Genomic DNA, 20,492 nt, shown 5'->3' with positions numbered 1-20,492 from the left:
TCCTTCTTACACAGCAGGTGACACAGAACATACCCTCATTTGTTCTTTTCTCTGCAGCCTACATGACCCACTCTGGGACCCCATCTAACTCCGCTCCCCTCCACAGTGCGGTACATCCAGAGCACAAAGTCCTGGACGTCGTATAGGCTGTCACAGCATCCAGGCAGCCTAGGGAGTGGCCAGGGCATGGGGTCCCGGCTCCCCTACCTGCGCCAAGCAGAGCTTTGACACCTCCTGGCTGCCCGGGCCTCCGTGCTTCATCTGTAAAACTCGACCCAGGGAGGTGGAGGTCAGCGCAGGTGAGCCAGACAGAACATCACAGGCAGCAGTTCCCCCCAGTAGCTGTGGGAAGCCCTGAGCCCAGTCAGAAGGTGAGACTGGGGTCCTCACCCCAGGCTGCACAGAATCCTTTCAAGGTTGGCCTGGGTCCCACCTGAATGCTGGGGTGGGGTGTCCCTGGTGGGACCAAGGCTGTATTTTCCAAAGAAACAATGTCCCAAACTGTGGTTCTATTAGGACTTCAGGTCATAGGTTAAAGTTAAAAAGCCCATGGCTGGGCTGGGCTGACCTGGGAACTGAAGCGCCTCGAACCTGTCTCTTTGGGAAAGTTATGGCTCATTCTCAGAGCAAGTGGCTTCTGAGGCTCTTCTGAGCTGGGCCCACGGAGGCACAGCCCTGCCCCACGCTGTGCTTATGGTCCAGCCGAATGCATTTAAAAATATGTATGTAAAGATATATATAATTGTGGTAAAATTGCAGTTTACATTTAATCAGCTTAAAATATATTTTTCAAATAAATTTATTTTATTTATTTATTTTTGGCTGTGTTGGGTCTTCGTTGCTGTGCGCGGGCTTTCTCTAGTTGTAGCGAGCAGGGGCTACTCTTCGTTGTGGTGCGCAGGCTTCTCACTGCGGTGGCTTCTCTTGCTGAAGAGCACGGGCTCTAGGTGCGCCGGCTTCAGTAGTTGTGACACACGGGCTTAGTTGCTCCGTGGCATGTGGGATCTTCCCGGACCAGGGCTCGAACCTGTGTCCCCTGCATTGGCAGGTGGATTCTTAACCACTGTGCCACCAGGGAAGTCCCTTAAAAAATCTACTTTCCAGCATAGATCCTTTGGGAGTTTATCTGTATTATCAATAAGGCAGTGGCTTTCCACCGCCAAAGAAAAAAATGTAACTTCCTGGTGGCTGCGTGCTGCTCACTCTCACCGCTCTCCACCGCACAGCCTCCTTCAGCCTGTCCCCCAAGCCTTTCCTCAGCTCCCTCACGTCATGAGGGCTATGCCCACATGTCACCTGCTGGGGGACTTCCGTGACCGCATCCCACCTGCCACCCTCTGCCTGGTTTTCTCGTTTTCTCTCCCCTCCTGACATCACATTGTGGAGCCCCTTGGGCAGCTGTTTTCCATCATCTGCCCCCTCACCCCCAGCAGACAAGCCTGGGCCAGGGCTCCGGTGAGTGAGTGTGAGATCGTCAGGGACCCTTCCCCCGTGCATGGAGCTGCCCTACATCTGGTCTCAGTCGGTGGCCTCCAGGCAGGACAGACACCTGGACAGGTAAGAACCTTGGCTCATTCTCACACATGCAAGAGAGATCACACTATCGATTTCACGAAATGAGCTGCGTTTCTACGTTGCCACCCTACCCGCTGGCAGAATAATCAATGCCCTGACTCAGGAGCTTTCTGGGCCCTCAGCGTTCTCCTCTGAGAAATGGATCCTGACTCCTAGGTGGAGGGTGGTGGTGCTTCTGCAAGATGGTATAAGGAAAGTGTGCAGCATAGTTCCCACAGCCCTCTCACAAGTAAGCAAACACACTGGGGTCTGGAGAGGACAGGGAAGGCCACCTTCCTGCTCCTCCTCACCTCATCTTCCTCCCTCCCAGGCAGCGGCTAGACAGCTGTTCCCAGGCTCTGCTTTGAATTAAAAAGTGGTGTGGCCCTTTAAGAGAAGCATCCGCCACCCCCGCTGCCCTGCTGCCCCCTTTGAAGTCCCTGGCGCTGAAAGGTTCCCAGTGGCAGATCTGAGGGTTTGTTTCTGCCTCCCCAGAGGCCACGTGCGGATCACAGGGTGGGAGGGAGGGAGTGCCGAAGGTCACAAGGCCGGCCAGGCCTCCCTGGCCTGCAGCCGCTATTGCAGCAGGCACTGAGGACCAGCAGGCTGCATGGATGGGGACCAGGCGGCTGGAGCTCATTAGGGCTCAGCAGAGCCAGCAGCTGGGAGAGCTAAGGAGGCGCTGTCTCCCGCCCTCCCCGTGGGCCTGGGGCAGCCTGACTTCCCCAACGCCCTCTCGAGGAGCATGCGCTGGCACTTCGGAGCCGCTCTGGCCACACCCCAAGAAGCCCCATCTGCACAGATGTGTAGGAAGCCCCTCCCATCGCCATGACCTTCCTCCCCCCAGCTTTGGAATATGGCTGGTTCCAGGTGGACCCAGGTGGACCCTGACACGCCACAGTTAGCTGAGGTCAGCTGTGGATTGGCATCCAGGAGGGTTCTTCAGCCAGGACTGCCCACAAGCCAGGTGGGGCTGTGTGAGGGGGGTGGGCTGGGGCAGGGGCTCTCAGAAGCTGGCTCCCAGGGGTCGAGCCTGGGGCCAGAAAACGCTACTTGTCCTCTGTTCACCAGGCACCGGAGGGTGGGGTTTGCAGCAGAGTGGCAGGAGCATCTGGGACTCAGCTTCCTCCCGCTCTCACCCATAAGTAAAGGGGACTCTGACTCCCACATGTTCCCAGTCCTAGGGTGAGGTGTGTGTGGGTCTCTTCTGCAGGTGACCCCAAGGCTGCTCAGGCCAGGCCTGCAAATGGCCACCAATTCCCAGGAGAGGACTTCTTCTGGCATCATGCCTAGGAGCTGTCTATTAAAGCCTGTAACTGACCAGGTGGTCCCAGCCCCACCTTCCCCTGCCCCTGCACCAGATGGCTCCAATGGACTTTTCTCATCAAGGCCCCAGGATGTGAGGCAAGGGGGGTTCCTGCTGATGGATGGGGGGGCTCGGGGAAACCAAAAGGGTTCAAGCTCTGTAATTACACGGCCTGAGCTTAAGACCCCTCCCCCAGCTCAGAGCCCGCGGTGGGCTCTTGCCTGGCTATGGAGTGGGGTCTCCATTCAGGGCAAGCCACTGGGGGGAGTGCAGTGGTCTGCCCCACTTCCCTGCCCTCTTGGGCCTCAGAGGCCAGCAGCTGGGATGCAGAGTCGCCCAGGTGGTTGTGTGAGGCGGGGCGGCTGAGGCCCGCAGGCAACAGCTGGGCCCCAGACGGCAGGCAGCAGCTGCAGCACAGAACAGCCTTGTGCTCTTGGAGCCCTGGGCTCAGGGCCCTCGGGGATCCCCAGGAAGGAGCTGGCTGTGTGATACGGGGCCATCCCAAGTCCAGGCAAGGGCACTGGGTCTGGAGCTCCTGGACATCCTGAGGACCTGAAGGCCCAGTCCCAGGTGGGATCCCCTGCACCACTGACTGTCCCCACCATACCTTCCTCCCCAGGGCCTGCCTGCCAGTCTGGGCCCCAAGCCTGCCTCAACTCGGGCCCTAGCTCTTGCTTCCTGAAATGTGCCATCTCTGATGCCCCGTTCCCAGGAATTGGGCACATGTCCATGTGTGGACCACAAGTCTCATTGCCCCCCTCTGTGCTCCCTTCCTTATATCTTCCTCCCCAAGGGACCAGCCCCTGAACCCCCATCCTATACCTGGGGATGCTGCTCCAAAATAGGCAGAGGCCCCCCTCTGGGCTCTCATTTTCCCAGACCTCCTTGCACCTGGGCATGCATGAGATCTAAGCTTGACCAGAAGCACCTGCAGCCCACCTGAATGGGAGCCAGGAAGCCAAGAGGCAGGAATGATACAGAACCCACCCTGGACATGGCAATGGGGGGGGCTGGTAAGCAGAAGGGTGGGTCCCATGTCCAGCATATGTGGTGTCCATGGCCCATGGGACCACTGCAACAAGGCAATTTGGGACATTGTTCCTGCTTCTCCTCCTCAAGCTTGAGTGTTGGCCCTCTAGACATTCCATGAGCCCCCTGTGCCCAGGACCTCAGCCTACCTTGGTGTCTGAAGGATGGCCAGCATCCACCAGGGAGCAATAACTATCAAACAAGTCCTGCCTCATTTCATGCTCTCATGACCCTGGAAGGCAGGTACTATTCTCGTCTCCACCTTACACATAACAAGCCTGAGGTTCAGAGAGCCAGCTGCAGGCCCAGCAGCAGCAGAGCCAGGCCCTGAATGCAGACATAGGCTCTCAGTCCCGCAGCTACATCTCTTAGCGTGTGGGCCCCACAGACATCGGTCTAATGAGTGAATGGGGGCATGTACATCCCATGTCCCAGCAGGATCTCCAGGGTAGGACCAGCCCACCACGTTCATTCACCTGCCCCGCATCCCTGCCAGTCACCTGGTGCCTCAGGCCCAGCCTGCTGACCATCATTGGTTAGACCCATTGGTGTTTGGAGTTTTTTAGGTAAAATTCATAATATAAAACCACTTCAAGGTGTACAATTCCATGGCATTTAGTACATTCACAATGTTATGCAACCATCAACATGATCAATTTTAGAACATTTTCGTCACCCCAAAAAGAAACCCTGTACCCACTAGCAGTCACTCCCTCTTCCTCCCTGTCCCCTGGCAACCAAAAGTCTGCTTTTCTATCTCTATAGATTTGCCTATTCTGCATATTTCATGTAAATGGAATCATAAGATATGTGGCCTTTTGTTTCTGGCTTATTTCACTTACCTTAATGTTTTTAAGGTTCGTCTGTGTCATAGCATGTGTCAGTACTTTGTTCCTTTTTATGGCTGAATAATAGTCCATTGTATGAATGGACCACATTTTATTTATCCATTTTATTCATTATGGACGTTTGGGTTGTTTCCCCCTTTTGGCTATAGTGAGTACTGCTGCTGTCATTGATGGTCAAGTTTTTGTTTGAACACCTGCTTTCATCTCTTTTGGGATTATACCTAGGAGTGGAATTGCTGAGTCATGTGATAATTATACATGTAATTTATTGAGCAGCCACCAAACTGTTTCCATAGTGGCTGTACCATTTTATGCTCCCGCCAGCAATGCACGGGCTCCAGTTTCTCCACATCCTCATCAATGCATGCTGTTTTCCATTTGTTTTTGTTTTTGTTTTTGGCCACACCACATGGCTTGCAGGATCTTAGTTCCCTGACCAGGGATTGAACCCAGGCCCTCGGCAGTGAAAGCGCCGAGTCCTAACCACTGGACCACCAGGGAATTCCCTGTTTTCCATGGTTTTGATCACAGCCATCCTAGTGGATGTGAGGTGTTATATGAACTGCTGCTGTTCCACCAGGTTCCCCTTCCTCCCATGTGTCAAGGCCACAGTGGCCTCTGGGCTGAGTGCAGACAGCCTGGAAGCAGAGGCCCGGAGCTGAGCTGAGTGGCTCCCAGAACCTGCTGTCCTAGAAACCCCCTCCCATATTTTGGGAGCTGAAAACTCTGAGTTGGGGGAGTCTGAGGTGCAGAAGGTAAAGCTGGCCCTTGAGGGGAGGGAGCCCAAGTACAGAGCTAGTCTGTCTGAGTCGAGAGAAGGATGAAGTATGAACAGCCAAGGAAGGCTCTCTCAGGGGCTGTCACCACCAAGAGTCTGAGTTGGGGGTCTAAAGCTTAAAGGAGAGGGTGTGGGGAAGGCAGAGACACAGAAGGACAGGGAAGTTCTGGGGAAGACTCTTCACTTCTGCTAGTAGTGTTGAATAAATCAAACGGATTCATTTCGGTCAAAGTGCAGGCTAAATCTCATTACAGCAATACTAGCGAGTCCAACATGCATGCTCCCTCCTCGCACCGGCATTTCATTGGCAATTGTAACTGCCATTCCCACAGCACCGAGCACTTTCATGCATGGGCTCCCGTAATCCCACAACAGCCCTCTGATGGAGGTACAGTCATTGCCCCGCTTTAAAGAAGAGGAAGCAGAGGCACACAGAGAGGTCACGGGCCTTGCCCAGGAGCTCCTGCCAGGAAATGGCTCAGAGCCAGGTCCGTGTGAAGTACAACCCTACGCAGTCTTGCCATCCGGCTGGAAGCAGCATTTCCCTGCCTGGGACTTGGAATAACAGGCTCCTAGACGTAGAGTGTTCCTGGGGCATGTTCTCCCCCATGCCTAGGAATACCTTCGCGTGGGGGACCTGTGTTTGAAATGCCTGCCTCTGGCCAGTCCCACGCAGGGCCTATATATTGACCTGAAGACAGGAGGGTGGCAAGTGTGGATTTCCAGATGCACAGCTCACTCTCAGCTCTTCTGCTGGCATGTCTGAGTCTCAGTTCCCCTCATCAGGAAAATGGGCGCCCAGCTGCACCACAGAAGCTTGTGGGGAGGACCTCTTTTTGTCACAGCTGCTCTCTCCTTCACTGAGTGACCCCAGCCAAGGCCGACCTCTGGGGCACCTCAGCCTGATGTTAGGCTTCGAGGTTTAATTTACCGCTTAAACCTCACACAGCAGCTCTCAAGGACCCTGTCTGGTCTCCCACTTTGTCTTCTGAGAGCCTGGCCAGAGCAGCCTGCTGTGTCTGTGCACGGGGTGGGTGTTGTAACTTTTTAACCCTCAGCCCATTACTCAGCCCAGGGACTGGTGAGGAGGACAGCTCAGGAGGCAAAGGCAGGGGCAGGATCCCCGGTGCTGCCAGAGCCGCTGGCAACCTCTATTCTCCTGCCCCAGAGGGGCTGCAGGTGCCTGCCAGCGGACACAGCTTCCCCACTGCCCCGAATTAGGAGGGAGCTCAGGAAGCTCTACCCCAGCTCTAGACCCAAAAGGCACGGTCTGTTTCCTGTCTTTACAATGGTGTAATGACATCCACGGAGCTGTGGCTGGGAGGGGAATGAGAGGTCTACCAAAGCTGTCTATGGCACTTTGTGGGTGTGTGTGGAGGGCAAATAAATGCCCTTTTTTTTCTTTTGTCTGCCCACCTAGCCGGGAGGAAGCCTCCTAAGTAAACAGCTGCTCCCTCATCCCATTTTGATTTCTGAGGAGGAATCTCCTTCTGTCCCCAGTGAGGTGCACTGGGAAGGTGAGGTGATGGGGCAGATGCACTACGGTGCTTGGAGGTCACTGAACAGAAACCAAGGCGGCAGCTCTTCCATCCGCGACCACCCCAGGGGCGGCTGGGACTGCGGGAGAGGTTCTTGGGGGTCCTTGGCATGGGGTGCAAAGCGAGGGCGCACGCGGGGAGGATCCAGGACTCCGCCCCGAGGCCCACCGACCTCGATAAGTGGCAGCGCCCCCTCTGCCCCCACTGCCCTCCGAGGGCCGCCCAGAATCTGTCCACCCAGGCGCGGGACAGGGTGACTCCCCCGTGGCGCCGTGCCGCGGCGCCCAGTCCCTCCCGCAGGTCGCCAAGGGCGCCGGGGCCTCGCACCACACCTGTCCGCTCCTCCGGGAGGCCCCGGCGCCTCTGCTGCCGGCCCCTCGGCGCGGAGCCCTGTGTCCGCCGTCGCTTTGATCCCGGGGGCCCCGCTGGATAAAAGTCCCGGGAGGCTCCGCGCCAGCGCCAGAGGGGAGGCAGCCGAGCCGGGCGTACCAGCAGGCTGGCGCTGGGCGAGCGACGCCGAGGAGCCGGGGCCGCGGGGCCGCCCTCGCCGGCCGCGGTGAGCGCAGGGCTCCGGGCCGGTTCGGGGTGGGGGTTGCGGAGCGGGGTTCTGGTCGCCCGTGGGTTGCTGTGGGCCTGGGCGGCGGGGGCGAGGGGACCCCGGCGGCTCAGGTGAGCGCTCCCCCTGTGCCCCCAGCCCGTCGGGCCGACCCGCCCCGTGGCGGACGGAGCTCCCCCCGCGCGGAAAAGCCCCGCTCCTTCCCCCCCGCCCCCCCCCCGCTGCCCCTTCCAGTCGCCCGGGGGCGGGGGCGGCGGCGCCGGGCTGGCCGCGATGAATGAGCCGCCGGGGCCGCCGGGCCGCGCTGCCCCCCACGGAGCCGGGCCGGGAGCGCCTCCGGCGGCCGCGGCGGGATAGTCCAGGCCCCTCCGTCAGGCTTGCGGTTTGGGAAGAAAAGGCGATGCCTCCGCCAAGAAAAGAGCGAGCGCGGCCCCCTCCCCCTCCGCCGAGCCCGGGCGGCGGCGGTGGCGGCACTTCTAACGCGCGGGCACCCGGGCCGCCGCGGCCCCCGCAAACTACGCCCAGGCTCGGCCCCCGCCGCTCATTGGCGCGGGCCGGAGCCAGCGCACCCAGACCCTGCTCTGCCCTCGGCCGGACGCGCGCGGAGCCCCAGCTGCCCAGGCCGACGGCGCCCGGCCCGAGAGCCTCGACGCCGAGCCGCCCTCGCCTCCTCTGCCGGGCCCAACGCAGGGAGCGGGGCGAACGAGCAGGCGCGGCTGGCGCCCCGCGGCCCGGGCGCCCCCGGCCCGGCGCCCTCGCCACCGCGCCGCCTCAAGGCCGCCCGCTCTCCGCAGGTGGCCGCGGGCCCGAGCAGCGCGGCCATGGGCCGAGGGGTGCGCGTGCTGCTGCTGCTGGGCCTGCTGCACTGGGCCGGGGGCGGCGAGGGCAGGAAGACCTGGCGGCGCCGCGGCCAGCAGCCACCCCCGCCGCCGCCCCCGCCGCGGGCCGAGGCGGCGACGGCGGCTGGGCAGCCGGTGGAGAGCTTCCCGCTGGACTTCACGGCCGTGGAAGGCAACATGGACAGCTTCATGGCACAGGTCAAGAGCCTGGCACAGTCCCTGTACCCCTGCTCGGCACAGCAGCTCAACGAGGACCTGCGCCTGCACCTCCTGCTCAACACGTCGGTGACTTGCAACGACGGCAGCTCGGCCGGGTAAGGCCCGCACCCGCCCGCCGCGACCGGCGCGCCCCCGCCGCTGGCCTCGGGGCCGCGGGCCGCCTCGTCGCCGGCGGGTTCGCACCACCCGCCTCCCTGTCCCCGCTCAGACGCACGGAGTCTCTGCACTGGACCCTCCCTGCTGGCCGCAGCGGTGCTCGCCCACAGGGGAAAGGGCTCCCGTCGGGTCTCGGAGGCGCTGGCCCCGGGAAGGGCCCTGCTCGGAGGCTTGCCGCGCGGGGGTGGGGCAGCGCTGGCAGCGCTGGCAGCGCTGGTCGCGGGCCAGCCCGGGCACTGACCCCTCGGCCACTGGTGCCCAGCCCCTGTGCTCGCGTCCTTCGTTCCCTGGGCGGGGAGATGGCAGTCCGCGAGTGGCCCTGGCTCCAGCAGGAGGAGGTGACACAGGGGGGCGGGGAGAGTCCTGCCGTACCCCCACCCCCACATCAGCTCTACTCGCCCCGTCTGCTCCCTGCTGCTGCTGGGACTGCCAGGGAGCCCAGCCAGCCAGAGGGACAGGCAGGGAGCGCAGGTGGGACAGAAGGACCTGGGGTGCAGCATTCACCCCTCTCCAAACGGAAGCAGATAAAAAAGAATGCGAGGCTGAGGGTTGGGGAGGGGTTGGGGGCGCCCATGCCCTCAGCGACTCCACAGCCCGAGGAACTGGACGTTAGGTCGGGCCTCGGAAGGAAGGCTGCGACCCTGCCTCGGTGGCGCCCTCGCCCCTCCACGCGCGCCTGTCCTACCCCAGTGCCCCTGCCCCACGCACACTCCTCCAGCGAGAGTGCTTTTCACTCTCCAAGCGCCACTGCGCGTCCCAGGAGGATCCCGAGCCCCAGCGAGGACCCTCACCCCACCCCCGCCCGGCCGCCAGCGCCGAGGTTACAGCGGGTCTGTCGCGGGGCGGGCCGTGGGGATTTTCCACGGACCACACAACCCCTCGCCGCCCTTCCCCGCCCCGCGAGCGCCACCTCCCGGGACTGGCTGGCCGGGCCGGGCGCGCTCTGCGGGGGCCTGGCCGCTGGCGCCCCCGTGCGGTCCGCGCGCGCCCGGCGACAGGTGGAATGACCCCTTCCTTCCTGGAGCTGGGCCCTGCAGCCCCAGCTGACCGCCCGCTCCGCCCACTTCCCTTGCAGCTACTACCTGAAGGAATCCAAGGGCAGCCGGCGATGGCTACTGTTTCTGGAAGGTGCGTCCTAGGTGCGGAGGTGGCGGGGTGGGGGTGGGGGTCCACTCGGCACTGGACCCTGAGGTGGTGGCTGTGCCCGCAGGAGGCTGGTACTGCTTCAACCGGGAGAACTGCGACTCCCGATATGACACCATGCGGCGCCTCATGAGCTCCAAGGACTGGCCGCTCACTCGAACAGGTCAGCGTGCCAGGGACTGACCAGGAGCCCCCACGAGGCGGGGGGGGGGGGGGGGCGTGGTGGTGGCGGTGGCGGGGCAAGGGGCTCATAATTGGAAGTCCTGGAAGAAGCTCCTCCTCTTTCACTCCCTAGAGGCCCAGAGAGGCCCCACCCCATCCATCCCGCCCCCCAAAGTTAGGGATCATTCATTCTCACCTTTCATTCTTCTTCCACAGGTAACTTCCCAGGGCTCACCCTGGCTGTGCAGTACACAGCTGGTCCCTAGGTCAAAATATCTGGTGGAAGGGGGGAGGTTGAGGGCCATGTCCAGATGTCACAGCCTGGCTGGTCATCCTGGCCATGGGGACTCCGTGGAGTAACTAAACCCATCCATTCATTCCCCACTTCCTCAGCCACCTTGGTTCAGGTGGGTGTCACCACCCACCTCCTTGCTGTGGCCGAGTAGGATGCCCCCACAGCCCCACACCTTCCTATAGTCCTCACCCCTGCATGCCCCCTCCCACCAGAAAGACCCACTGCCTCTGTCCTCCCCTGCCACAGGCACGGGGATCCTGTCCTCCCAGCCAGAGGAGAACCCCCACTGGTGGAACGCCAACATGGTGTAAGAGGGAGCCGAAGGTCTTTCCTTGGGGGTCCTGTCCTTGGGGGTCCTTCCTGGAGGATCCTTCCTAAGAGGTTCTTAGGGGGGAGTCCATCCTTGGGGATCCCATCCTTGAGGGGGTCTGGTCCTGGGAGAGGTCTTCCTAGGGGGTTCCTGTCCTCAGGAGTCCTTCCTGAGGAGGGTGGTCCTTCCTGGGGTCCTCGGGCAACAGAGAAGCATGGCGGGCTCACACCATCCCTGTGTCACAGCTTCATCCCCTACTGCTCCAGCGATGTCTGGAGTGGGGCTTCATCCAAGTCTGAGAAGAGTGAGTCCCCTGCCTTCCCCCAGCTCCCCCCCACCCCTGACAGAGGCAGGGCAGGGAGGACGGAGCTCCTGGAGAAATACAGACTTTCAGCCTTGTAACTCCCTCTAACCCTTTGATAGTGTGTCCCAGGGTGCCTGCCCTCAGCACCCATTGCCTGGCTTGTCCATGGCTGGCCTGACCCCGAGGCGTCCTCACTCCTGGGTGTTCCCTGCGGGAGAGCCCCTAGCACAGCCTTGTGCACCTAACCCGCCTCTCTCTAGTCTACCCAGACCCTGCTCCCATCCCCTCTAAGACCCTCCAGACCCCCAGCTATACCCCTCCTTCTGCCAACCTGGGGGTGGGAGGCCTTGCTCTGTGTCCAGGCCCCCACTTGAAGCCACCCTCCTTCTCTGTGCAGACGAGTACGCCTTCATGGGCGCCCTCATCATCCAGGAGGTTGTGCGAGAGCTCCTGGGCAAAGGGTTGAGCGGGGCCAAGGTGCTGCTGCTGGCAGGGAGCAGGTGGGCTGGGCAGGGGCTGGGGTGGGAGTGTGGATGGAAGGGAGAAGATGGGGCTGAGCCAGGGCAAATGCATGACCGGGAGGCTCAGCATCACGGGGCATCTCAGAGTTCGGCTCCCAGGTGCCATGTAGCTGGAAGCTGTCCAGAGGATGCTTCTGGGTCCATGATTGTTGGGTGTGAGGGAAGCCTTGGACTGCAGTGACCTAGGCAGTTGGTTAGGGGTTAGCTGTGAACCCATGTACCACCAGGGCTGGGGTCCCTGTAGGCAGGATCACACCTGCTGGTCACTGTATCCCAGCAGGCATGTAGGGGACCCAGGGGACAGCCAAGGAATGGACGGAGGGGCCTGGGGCACCTAGTTCATGTTAATTTTCAGATAAGGAAACTGAATCAGAGAGTGAGAGAGAGGAAGGGAAGGAGGGGTGGGAGGAAGTGGGATGACCTGACACTTAGCGCTGGGTCAGTGCCGGGAGCTCTGCCAGCCCTTCTCTGCCTCCAAGACCTCGAAGGGCCCAGGGGACTTACACATGAACACAGAACATGTTGGCAGCTCAGAATGCTCTCAGATCCCTGCCCACTTGGGGATGGGCTTGGGGATGGGCGGGCCCTGGTGGGTGAGTGTCCTCCTCATCTGCCTGGCCTGACATCCCACCTTCCCTGCAGCGCGGGAGGCACAGGAGTGCTGCTGAACGTGGACCGCGTGGCCGAGCAGCTGGAGGAGCTGGGCTATCCAGCCATCCAGGTGCGGGGCCTGGCTGACTCTGGCTGGTTCCTGGACAACAAGCAGTACCGCCGCACAGACTGCATTGACACCATCACCTGCGCGCCCACGGAGGCCATCCGCCGGGGCATCAGGTGCCCTGGGAGGGAGGGCCCATCCTGTGCAGAGGGCCTGGGGTGTGGTGGCATCTGTGGGTGGAGAAGCTCATGGGAGGCCAGGGGCAGCCTAACCTGCAGCATGTGGCCTAGGTACTGGAATGGGGTGGTCCCGGAGCGCTGTAGGCGCCAGTTCAAGGAGGGCGAGGAGTGGAACTGCTTCTTTGGCTACAAAGTCTACCCAACCCTGCGCTGTGAGTGGGCATATGGGGCGGCGGGGGGTGTTTAGACTATCTGCGCCTGCTGGAAACCCAGCCTGGAGTCCAGCCCTCAGAGGCTAGGCCCAGAGACCACTGTCCCACCTAGGATGGGTGACAAAGTCATCTGGGCTTGGCTGGGACTTTCCTGGTCTTAGCACTAGCAGTCCACTTGGTTCGAGGCAAACCAGGATGGTTAGTCATGTTTCCACATCCACGGTGAGGAATGCGCTTTGGAGCTGGATCCCAGTGCTGCACCTGTGTGGGGCCTTGGCTGTCCCCCCAGCCCCACACTTGAAGGGACATCATCACCGTGTTTTGGTCAAAGTAGAGTCACTGGGAGCCAGGCCAAGGTGCGGGGAGGGAACAAGGCATCTCTTCAAGGAAGGGTGCTGGGGATGCTGGCGGCCAGCACCCTGCACAGAGAGCCCGGTTGGCCTGTGAGCCTGCTGTGGAGCTGACTGCAGCCTCCGGCCCCTGAGCCTGGGGTGGGGGGCAGAGCACCGAGGCGAGGCCCATCTGAGCCGTCCCCCCAGGCCCGGTGTTCGTGGTACAGTGGCTGTTTGACGAGGCCCAGCTGACTGTGGACAATGTGCACCTCACGGGGCAGCCGGTGCAGGAGGGCCAGTGGCTGTACATCCAAAACCTGGGCCGTGAGCTGCGGAACACACTCAAGGACGTGCCGTGAGTGTGTTGGGGACCCCACTCAGCCCCCACCCCAAATATACAGTAAACCACTTGACTTAAAAAGAGAGAGAGGAAAAAAAAAAAAAAGAGAGAGAGGCCTCAAAGCTGGAAAACAGGAAGCAGCCAAGGGGTCCTTGAGTATGTGACAAACTGTGGTCCACGTAGACAAGGGGATCTTACCCAGCGCTAGAAAGAAGTGAGCGATCGAGCGGCAAAAAGACAGGAGGAACCTTAAAGGCGTGTTACCAAGTGAAAGAAGCCAATCTAAAAAGGCTGCATGCTGTGTGATTCCAACTCTATGTCATCCTGGAAAAGGCAAAGCTACGGACACAGTAAAAAGATCAGTGGCTGCCAGGGGTTGGGGGAGAGAGGTATGAATAGGTGGAGAACAGGAATTTTAGGCCTGAGGAACTACTCTGTACGGTACCACAATGGTGGATACGTGGCATTATACTTTGTCCAAACTCATAGAACGTACAACACCAAGAGTGAACCCTGATGTAAGAGTGAATCCTGATGTGAACCCTGATGTACAGACTCTGGGTGGTAATGTTGTAAGAGTGAACCCTGATGTACAGACTCTAGGTGGTAATGATGTGTCAGTGTAGGTTCATTGATTGTAGCAAATGTACCAGCTGGTGGGGGTTGTTGATGATGGGGGAGGCTGTGCGTGTATAAGAGCAGGGGATAAATGGGAGCTCTCTATGCCTTCCATTCAATTTTGATGTGAACCTAAAACTTCGATTAAAAGCTAAAGTATATTAAGAAAAACAAAGTATTCACCTGTCCGGGAGAGCCCCCACTCCGAGCAGGATTTGGAGGCCGGAAGGGACAGGGGTTAATAGGGAGCATGTGTGCTGGGGGGGACAAGGCCTTGGGGAGCCGCTGGCTGGCACAGTGGCAGGAGGGAAGTAGGACCCAGGCAGGGGACAGCCTCCCAGTAGAGGGGGCTGGAGCTGCTGTGACCTGTGGGCTTTGGGGGTGGGGAAGGGCTGAGGCGGGGACATGGTTGCTCACAGGTTGTCTTCTCCCCAACAGGGCCAGCTTTGCCCCTGCCTGCCTCTCCCACGAGATCATCATCCGAAGGTCAGTGTCGCCAAGCCCCAGGACAGCTCGCGTCTATGGCTCTCACTCCAAGCATCTGCAGTGCCCCCATCCCCAGCAGGCCTGCCCACCGGCCTCGCCGGCTCTGACTTCTTTTGGGGGCTTTCAAAATCACTTAGACAACCCACTGTGTGGCAAGAATTCACTGGTAGCAATGCCGTCCTCTGCTTTGGCCACACCTGAGTGACCCCCACCTGGGTTTCTGTCTGCAGCCACTGGACAGACGTCCAGGTAAAGGGGACCTCGCTGCCCCGGGCACTGCACTGCTGGGACAGAAGCCTCCACGACAGCCACAAGGCCAGCAAAGCTCCCCTGAAGGGCTGCCCCATCCACCTGGTGGACAGCTGCCCCTGGCCCCACTGCAACCCCTCTTGCCCCACCATCCGGGACCAGTTCACGGGGCAGGAGATGAACGTGGCCCAGTTCCTGATGCACATGGGCTTCGACGTGCAGACAGTGGCACAGCAGCAGGGCCTGGAGCCCAGTAAACTGCTGGGGATGCTGAGCAGCGGGAGCTAGGGCCCCGCCCACTTGCCCTCCAGGCCCTCCTGTCCTCCTAGGGCCGCAGGGCCCCGGCCATCCCCATCCTGGGTCTGGATGCCCTCCCCTGGCAGCCTTCACTGCCTCTTTCCCACTGCCTCTGGGAGGCCCAGCCTGAGATGGACCCACCGTCAGCCCAGCTGTGGCCCTGGGCCCCCTCCCATCCCTCCCTCCTGACTCCCGCCTCCAGCCCACAGTGGGGAGTCAGAAGCACTGGATTCCTCAGCCCCCAGCCCAGAAGGCCCCGCCCCAGCCCAGCCCCCAGCCTCGCCTGCCCTTTTGTATTATTTTATAAAGTGACTTTTTTTATTACTTTAATTTTTTAAGAAAGAAAAATAAGCAAGAAATATATAGTGAATGATATTGTTTTGTAACATATTTTTTTTAAATAATGAAGAAAAAAGATAACAAAAGAGCCTCACCCTGTAGATGTGTTTATTTGAGGGGGCACTTTGCCCACTTCACACCCCTCCCCCAACCCCGACTCCACCCCCCACCCCCCACCCACCCCCCCACCCCACCCCCCTGGTCCAGGGCAGCAGAGAGACTGGGGGCGACCACGGGGCCTCTTGCCCTTCAATCCCTGCTCCTTCTGTTCATCGTTTCAGCAAACAGCAATGATGGGCTTGTTTCGGGCGAGCCCCCAGCAAGGTTTTATGCTCCCTTTCCTCTTTATTTTGTTCTTGGGGTGACCTTCATGCCGCAACCCCGCCATTTCTAAGTGCATGACTCAGCGTTTGTACATCCACAATGTTTGTCTCTACCAGCAACCTCCACTTTCAAAACTTTATCACAAAACACTCCCTACCCAGCTAACACTTTCTTAGAAGTTTGTATTGTGTTTATTTTCACTACGTCACACATGCACATGGTCCAGAATTTGAAAGAAGCAAAGCTTTGGAGAGTGAAAATTCTCCCTCTGGCCAGCCCCTGGCTCTGCATCTGTGGCTAGTCCCGGAGGACCTGGCCTCCCATAAACACGTACACACACACACACACACACACACACACACACACACACACACACACACACACTACTTTTCCTTCCACGTGTGACTGCATGCCATACACTTGCCGCCTGGTTTCTACTTCCCGTTGCATCTTGGGGCCGCGGAGAGCTCCATGCTGGCGGGACATGACCAGTGAGCAGTGAGCTCTGTGCTTCATACCCTTTTCAGGTACGAAGGGTGCAGCGTGGCTAGCCTGTGTCAGCATCACTGCACGCGGCCGTCGTCTCTGTGGGATGCACCCAGAAGTGGCATGTGGGTCAAAGACAGTAAGCAAGCACCTGTGGTTTCAGTGACACACTGATAAGCCCCCCCAGGTGGCCAGGTCATGACCCTCCAACAGACGTGGCTTCCTCAGCACTCCCTGCATTAAGTGTCCCACGCACATGGCACCCTGATTCCTCCAGGCGCCGGGCAAGTAGGTCTTATTATAAAACCCCAATTTACAGATAAAGAAACTGAGGCCCAAAGAGGCTATGTGAAGGGTTGAAGGAACAGAGGGAGGATTCATGCCTGGGCTCTGCTCCCAGCCTCCGACCACCCAGCCTCTCTCAGGGAGTCTGCAGCCCCAGTCCTAGAGTGGGGAGAATCACAGAGACCCCATCGTCTCACCCGCGCCAAGACTGGGGGTGTCCCCTGAGGTCTTATCAGCTCTGGGCCCACCTGCGGCCCACTCATCACCAATGTCAGCTTCCCCAGGGGGAGCTAAGTGGCCTAATCACGGTTTCCTCTGTGGACCACTCTTGTGGGAAGCCACGGAGTCCCAGTGGCCAAGGGAAACAGTGAGGTCAGGGAGGGGGGTGGCGAAAGGCTAGAGATGAAAGAAAGGGCGCCCAGGGGCAGCTGCTGGCGTGGGGGAGCAGCCCCATCCTTGGCCTCCCTGGAGGGCCATGGACAGTTCTCCCCATGCGACAGTGGGCTCCCGGCGGGAGAGGGGGCTGGGAGGACCTGGAAGGGGCCTGGCCTTCACCTACCTGGGGAGACTTGTTCAGAGGGAGGGGCCCACGCTTCGGTCAGAGCTGGGTCGGGGGGACCCCGGAGGTGCTGGCGCAAGACCAGTTCCTTGTGTGGAGAAGGGCGGCAGGCAGTGACATCAGCACAGACATGTCTCGCTCTGTTTGAGGTGGGCTGAAAAGAGTCAGAGGGTAGCTTTGTGTGTCTCAGGCATGCCAGGCCCACTGAATGTTATACTTGTGGGTTAGGCCCAGTGGGATTTCACCAAATGAATAAATCCCTTCTCCCCATGTTCCTGACAAAGAAGGAACATGGGAGAAAGGCCTACCTCCGGCCTCTGTGCTTTACCTTGGGGACTAGTGGCAAAATGAGCCCAGGACCCGTAAGGACAGTGGGTGACGCCAAACCTGCAGTGCTCAGTGAGCCATCGATGTGACACACTGACTTCCCAACTTCTCTTTTTCTATTTTTTGTCCGTGCCACGCGGCATGCAGGATCTAAATTCCCTGACCAGGGATCGAACTTGTGCCCCCTGCAGTGGAAGCTCAAATTCTTAACCACTGGACCACCAGGAAGTCCCCAACTTTTCTAGAAATGTTGCTGCTTTACATTTTCCACATCACAGGCTTCCCGTAGCAGCAAAAATGCTCAGGACAGAAGCGACCAAGATTTCTTTTCAGTAGATGAACGGGTAAATAAACTGCAGTCCATCCAGACAACGGACCGTTACTCAGCACTAAGAAGAAATGAGCTCTCAAGCCATGAAAAGGCTGGAGGAACCTTAAATGCATATTATTAAGTGAAGGAAGCCAATCAGAAAAGGCTACATATGGTGTGATTCCAACTCTATGACATTCTAGAAAAGGCAAAACTATGGGGACAGTAAAAAGATCGCTCGTTGCCAGGGGTGAGGATGGGGCTGACTAGGTGGAGCACAGAGGATTCTTAGGGCAGAGAAACAACTCTGTACGGTCCCACCATATGGTGGGTACATGTCATTACACATTTGTCCAAATTCATAGAAGGTACAAAACCAAGAGTGAATCCTGATGTAAACTGTAGACTCTGGGTGATGCTGACAGATCAGTGTAGGTTCATCGATGGTAAAAAGTCAATGGTGTATCACTCTGGTGGGGATGTAGATAATGGGCAGGCTGTGCCCGGTTAAGGGCAGGGAGTATACGGGACTCTCGGTGCTTTCTGCTCAGTTTTGATATGAGCCGTGTTGAGAGCACGGACCCTTGACGTGACGTGGTGTAAACAGCAGCTCCAAGAGGACAAAGACTCTGGTCTCCCTTGTTCTTTGCTGTTTCTCAGCGCCTAGAACGAGGCCTGGCACTCAGCAGCTACTGCAGAAGAACTTGTTTAGTGAATGAAAACATTAATCAGAAGGAATAGAAACAAAAAGTAATAACACACTACTGGAAATTTTAAAGCCACAGGGAGACGTGAAGAGAAGAAACCCAGAGGTTTTGGTAAAACCTGATATATGTGTACTACCTAGTTTTAATGACCTTTGCAGGCCCTTTTAGGAAAATTCTTTAAATACATTTTGAATAACATTGCTTTATTTGTACATACAAATACTTGTTACAATGTGTGAAAGTTCACTCCAGCAGCAATGAGCACACCTGGCACCCAGATCTTAGTCTCTTACACCATCTCCAATAACAGGAACCAGGGCTCCTTGGAAAACACCTAGCAGGAAACGTGCAGGATGAGCCCCGGGCATCTTGCAGCGCCTGCAGTGAGGAGGTGCCGAAAACCCCACCCCCATTGATGGGGGTACGTAAGGGGACACATGGAAGGCTTTGAGCAACAGAATAAAAAAATATAGTTTTGGACTATAACTCAAAGTATAAAATAAATGTATAAAGTATAAAATAAAATAAAATAATAAATAAATTATAAATTATTTATAAATTAATTAAATAAATAAATTTATAAATAAATTAAAATAAAATAAATTAAGTGGGGGAGAAAAAAGAAATCTCTTTGCAGAGTTCCAAATAATTTATGTCGATACTGTCCCCTCAAGGAGGGGAAGCATACACCCCCCCTTAAGTGTGGGCCACGCATGGTGACATCCCGCCCCCAGAGAGAACAGGATGGAAAGGGGGAGAAAGAGGAACTCCCCAGTGGAGACACCTGACAGACACACCTCAGCCAAGTGACCAAGGGCACAGCCACGGTGAGGAGTCATGTTGAGATCACAGGCCCTGAAGGGATGTAAGGAGAAGGGCACTTTCCCTCTGTGGTCTTCCTCCCCCAAACCCACAAGCCCAGACTAATAATGAGAAAGACATCAGACAAACTAGCAGAGGGACAGTCTGCACCTCCTTGCCCAGCCCTCCTTCAAACCGTCGGGGTCGTTCAAACCAGGAAAGTCTGAGAGACCGTCCTGGCCAAGAGCAGCCAGAGGAGATGTGGTGACTAAATATCCCACGTGGGGTCCGAGACAAGTCCTGGAGCAGCAGGAGGGCATGATGTTAAAACTGGGGAAACCTGAATAAAGTATTCACTTTGCTTAATAATAGTGTATTAGTAATGATTTATCAATATTGGCTCATTAATTGTAACATGTCCCATAGGATGTTCCCAATAGGGGAATTCCCTGGTGGTCCAGCGGTTAAGACTCCACACTTCCACTGCAGGGGACCCAGGTTCAATCCCTGGCTGGGGAATTAAGATCCCGCAGTCTGCGTGGCACAGCCAAATAAAATAATAAAGAGAATTAAAAAAAAAAAAAAAAAGGTGTTCCCAATAGAACACACTGGATATGAGGTATATGGGAGCTCTATCAGTGCAGTTTCTTTTTGCATCTACAGCTGTTCTAGAAAATAAAGTCTATTTAAAAATTTTGTAAAAGGAAGGTATTTTTTTTTAATCTTTTTTACTTTTTTGGCCACACTGTGCAGCACGCAGGATTTTAGTTCCCCGACCAGGGACTGAACCCGTGCCGCCTGCAGTGGAAACTCAGAGTCTTAACCACTGGACCGCCAGGGAAGTCCTGTTTTCAATTTTTATTTTTATTTTTTATTTTATTTTTTAAAGCAAGTTTTGTATTCATACAAGAATATAAACCTATTTATACTTCATTTATTATTTTTTTATTTTTCATTTATTTATTTTAAAATTATTTATTTTATTTATTTATTTTTGGCTGGGTTGGGTCTTTGTTGCTGTGCGGGAGCTTTCTCTAGTTGCTGCAAGACAGGGGTACTCTTTGTTGTGGTGCATGGGCTTCTCACTGCGGTGGCTTCTATTGTTGCAGAGCAAGGGCTCTAGGCGCGCGGGCTTCAGTAGTTGTGGCTCTCCAGCTCTAGAGCGCAGGCTCAGTAGTTGTGGCACACGGGCTTAGTTGCTCTGCGGCATGAGGGATCTTCCCGGACCAGAGCTCGAACCCGTGTCCCCTGCACTGGCAGGCGGATTCTTAACCACTGCGCCACCAGGGAAGCCCTACTTCATTTTTTTTTTTTAATTATTCTTTTTTTCTGGTTTAGGAAGTAGTACCTATTCATTTTAAAACTGGAAAACACTGAAAACCCAAAGGAGAGCCAAAGCACCTGCTGCCCTGCGCCTCGGACGTG

At 57.4% G+C, this 20,492-nt stretch overlaps 1 protein-coding gene across 2 annotated transcripts; it reads left to right on the top strand.

Annotated features, from left to right (window-relative positions):
• Positions 1 to 7,447: 7,447 nt before the first annotated feature.
• On the top strand, positions 7,448 to 15,287 carry NOTUM (notum, palmitoleoyl-protein carboxylesterase). Of its 2 annotated transcripts, XM_082860409.1 has the most exons (12): positions 7,448 to 7,609; positions 8,404 to 8,762; positions 9,899 to 9,951; positions 10,034 to 10,129; positions 10,670 to 10,730; positions 10,979 to 11,037; positions 11,435 to 11,537; positions 12,201 to 12,392; positions 12,507 to 12,607; positions 13,147 to 13,294; positions 14,336 to 14,383; positions 14,614 to 15,287. In XM_082860409.1, the coding sequence occupies exons 2-12, from the start codon at positions 8,431 to 8,433 to the stop codon at positions 14,918 to 14,920; spliced, it is 1,500 nt and encodes a 499-aa protein (XP_082716535.1). In that variant the 5' UTR covers positions 7,448 to 7,609; positions 8,404 to 8,430; the 3' UTR covers positions 14,921 to 15,287. The 2 variants fall into 2 exon arrangements, with proteins under 2 accessions (XP_082716535.1, XP_082716534.1); XM_082860408.1 differs by lacking the exon at positions 7,448 to 7,609 and having other exon boundaries at positions 8,034 to 8,762.
• Positions 15,288 to 20,492: the final 5,205 nt, after the last annotated feature.

Source organism: Leucopleurus acutus (assembly GCF_964270905.1).
Source record: "Leucopleurus acutus genome assembly, chromosome: 19".
Taxonomy (NCBI): domain Eukaryota; kingdom Metazoa; phylum Chordata; class Mammalia; order Artiodactyla; family Delphinidae; genus Leucopleurus; species Leucopleurus acutus.
Note: the sequence above shows the minus strand (reverse complement) of the source record. Positions and strands in the feature narration are given on the sequence as shown.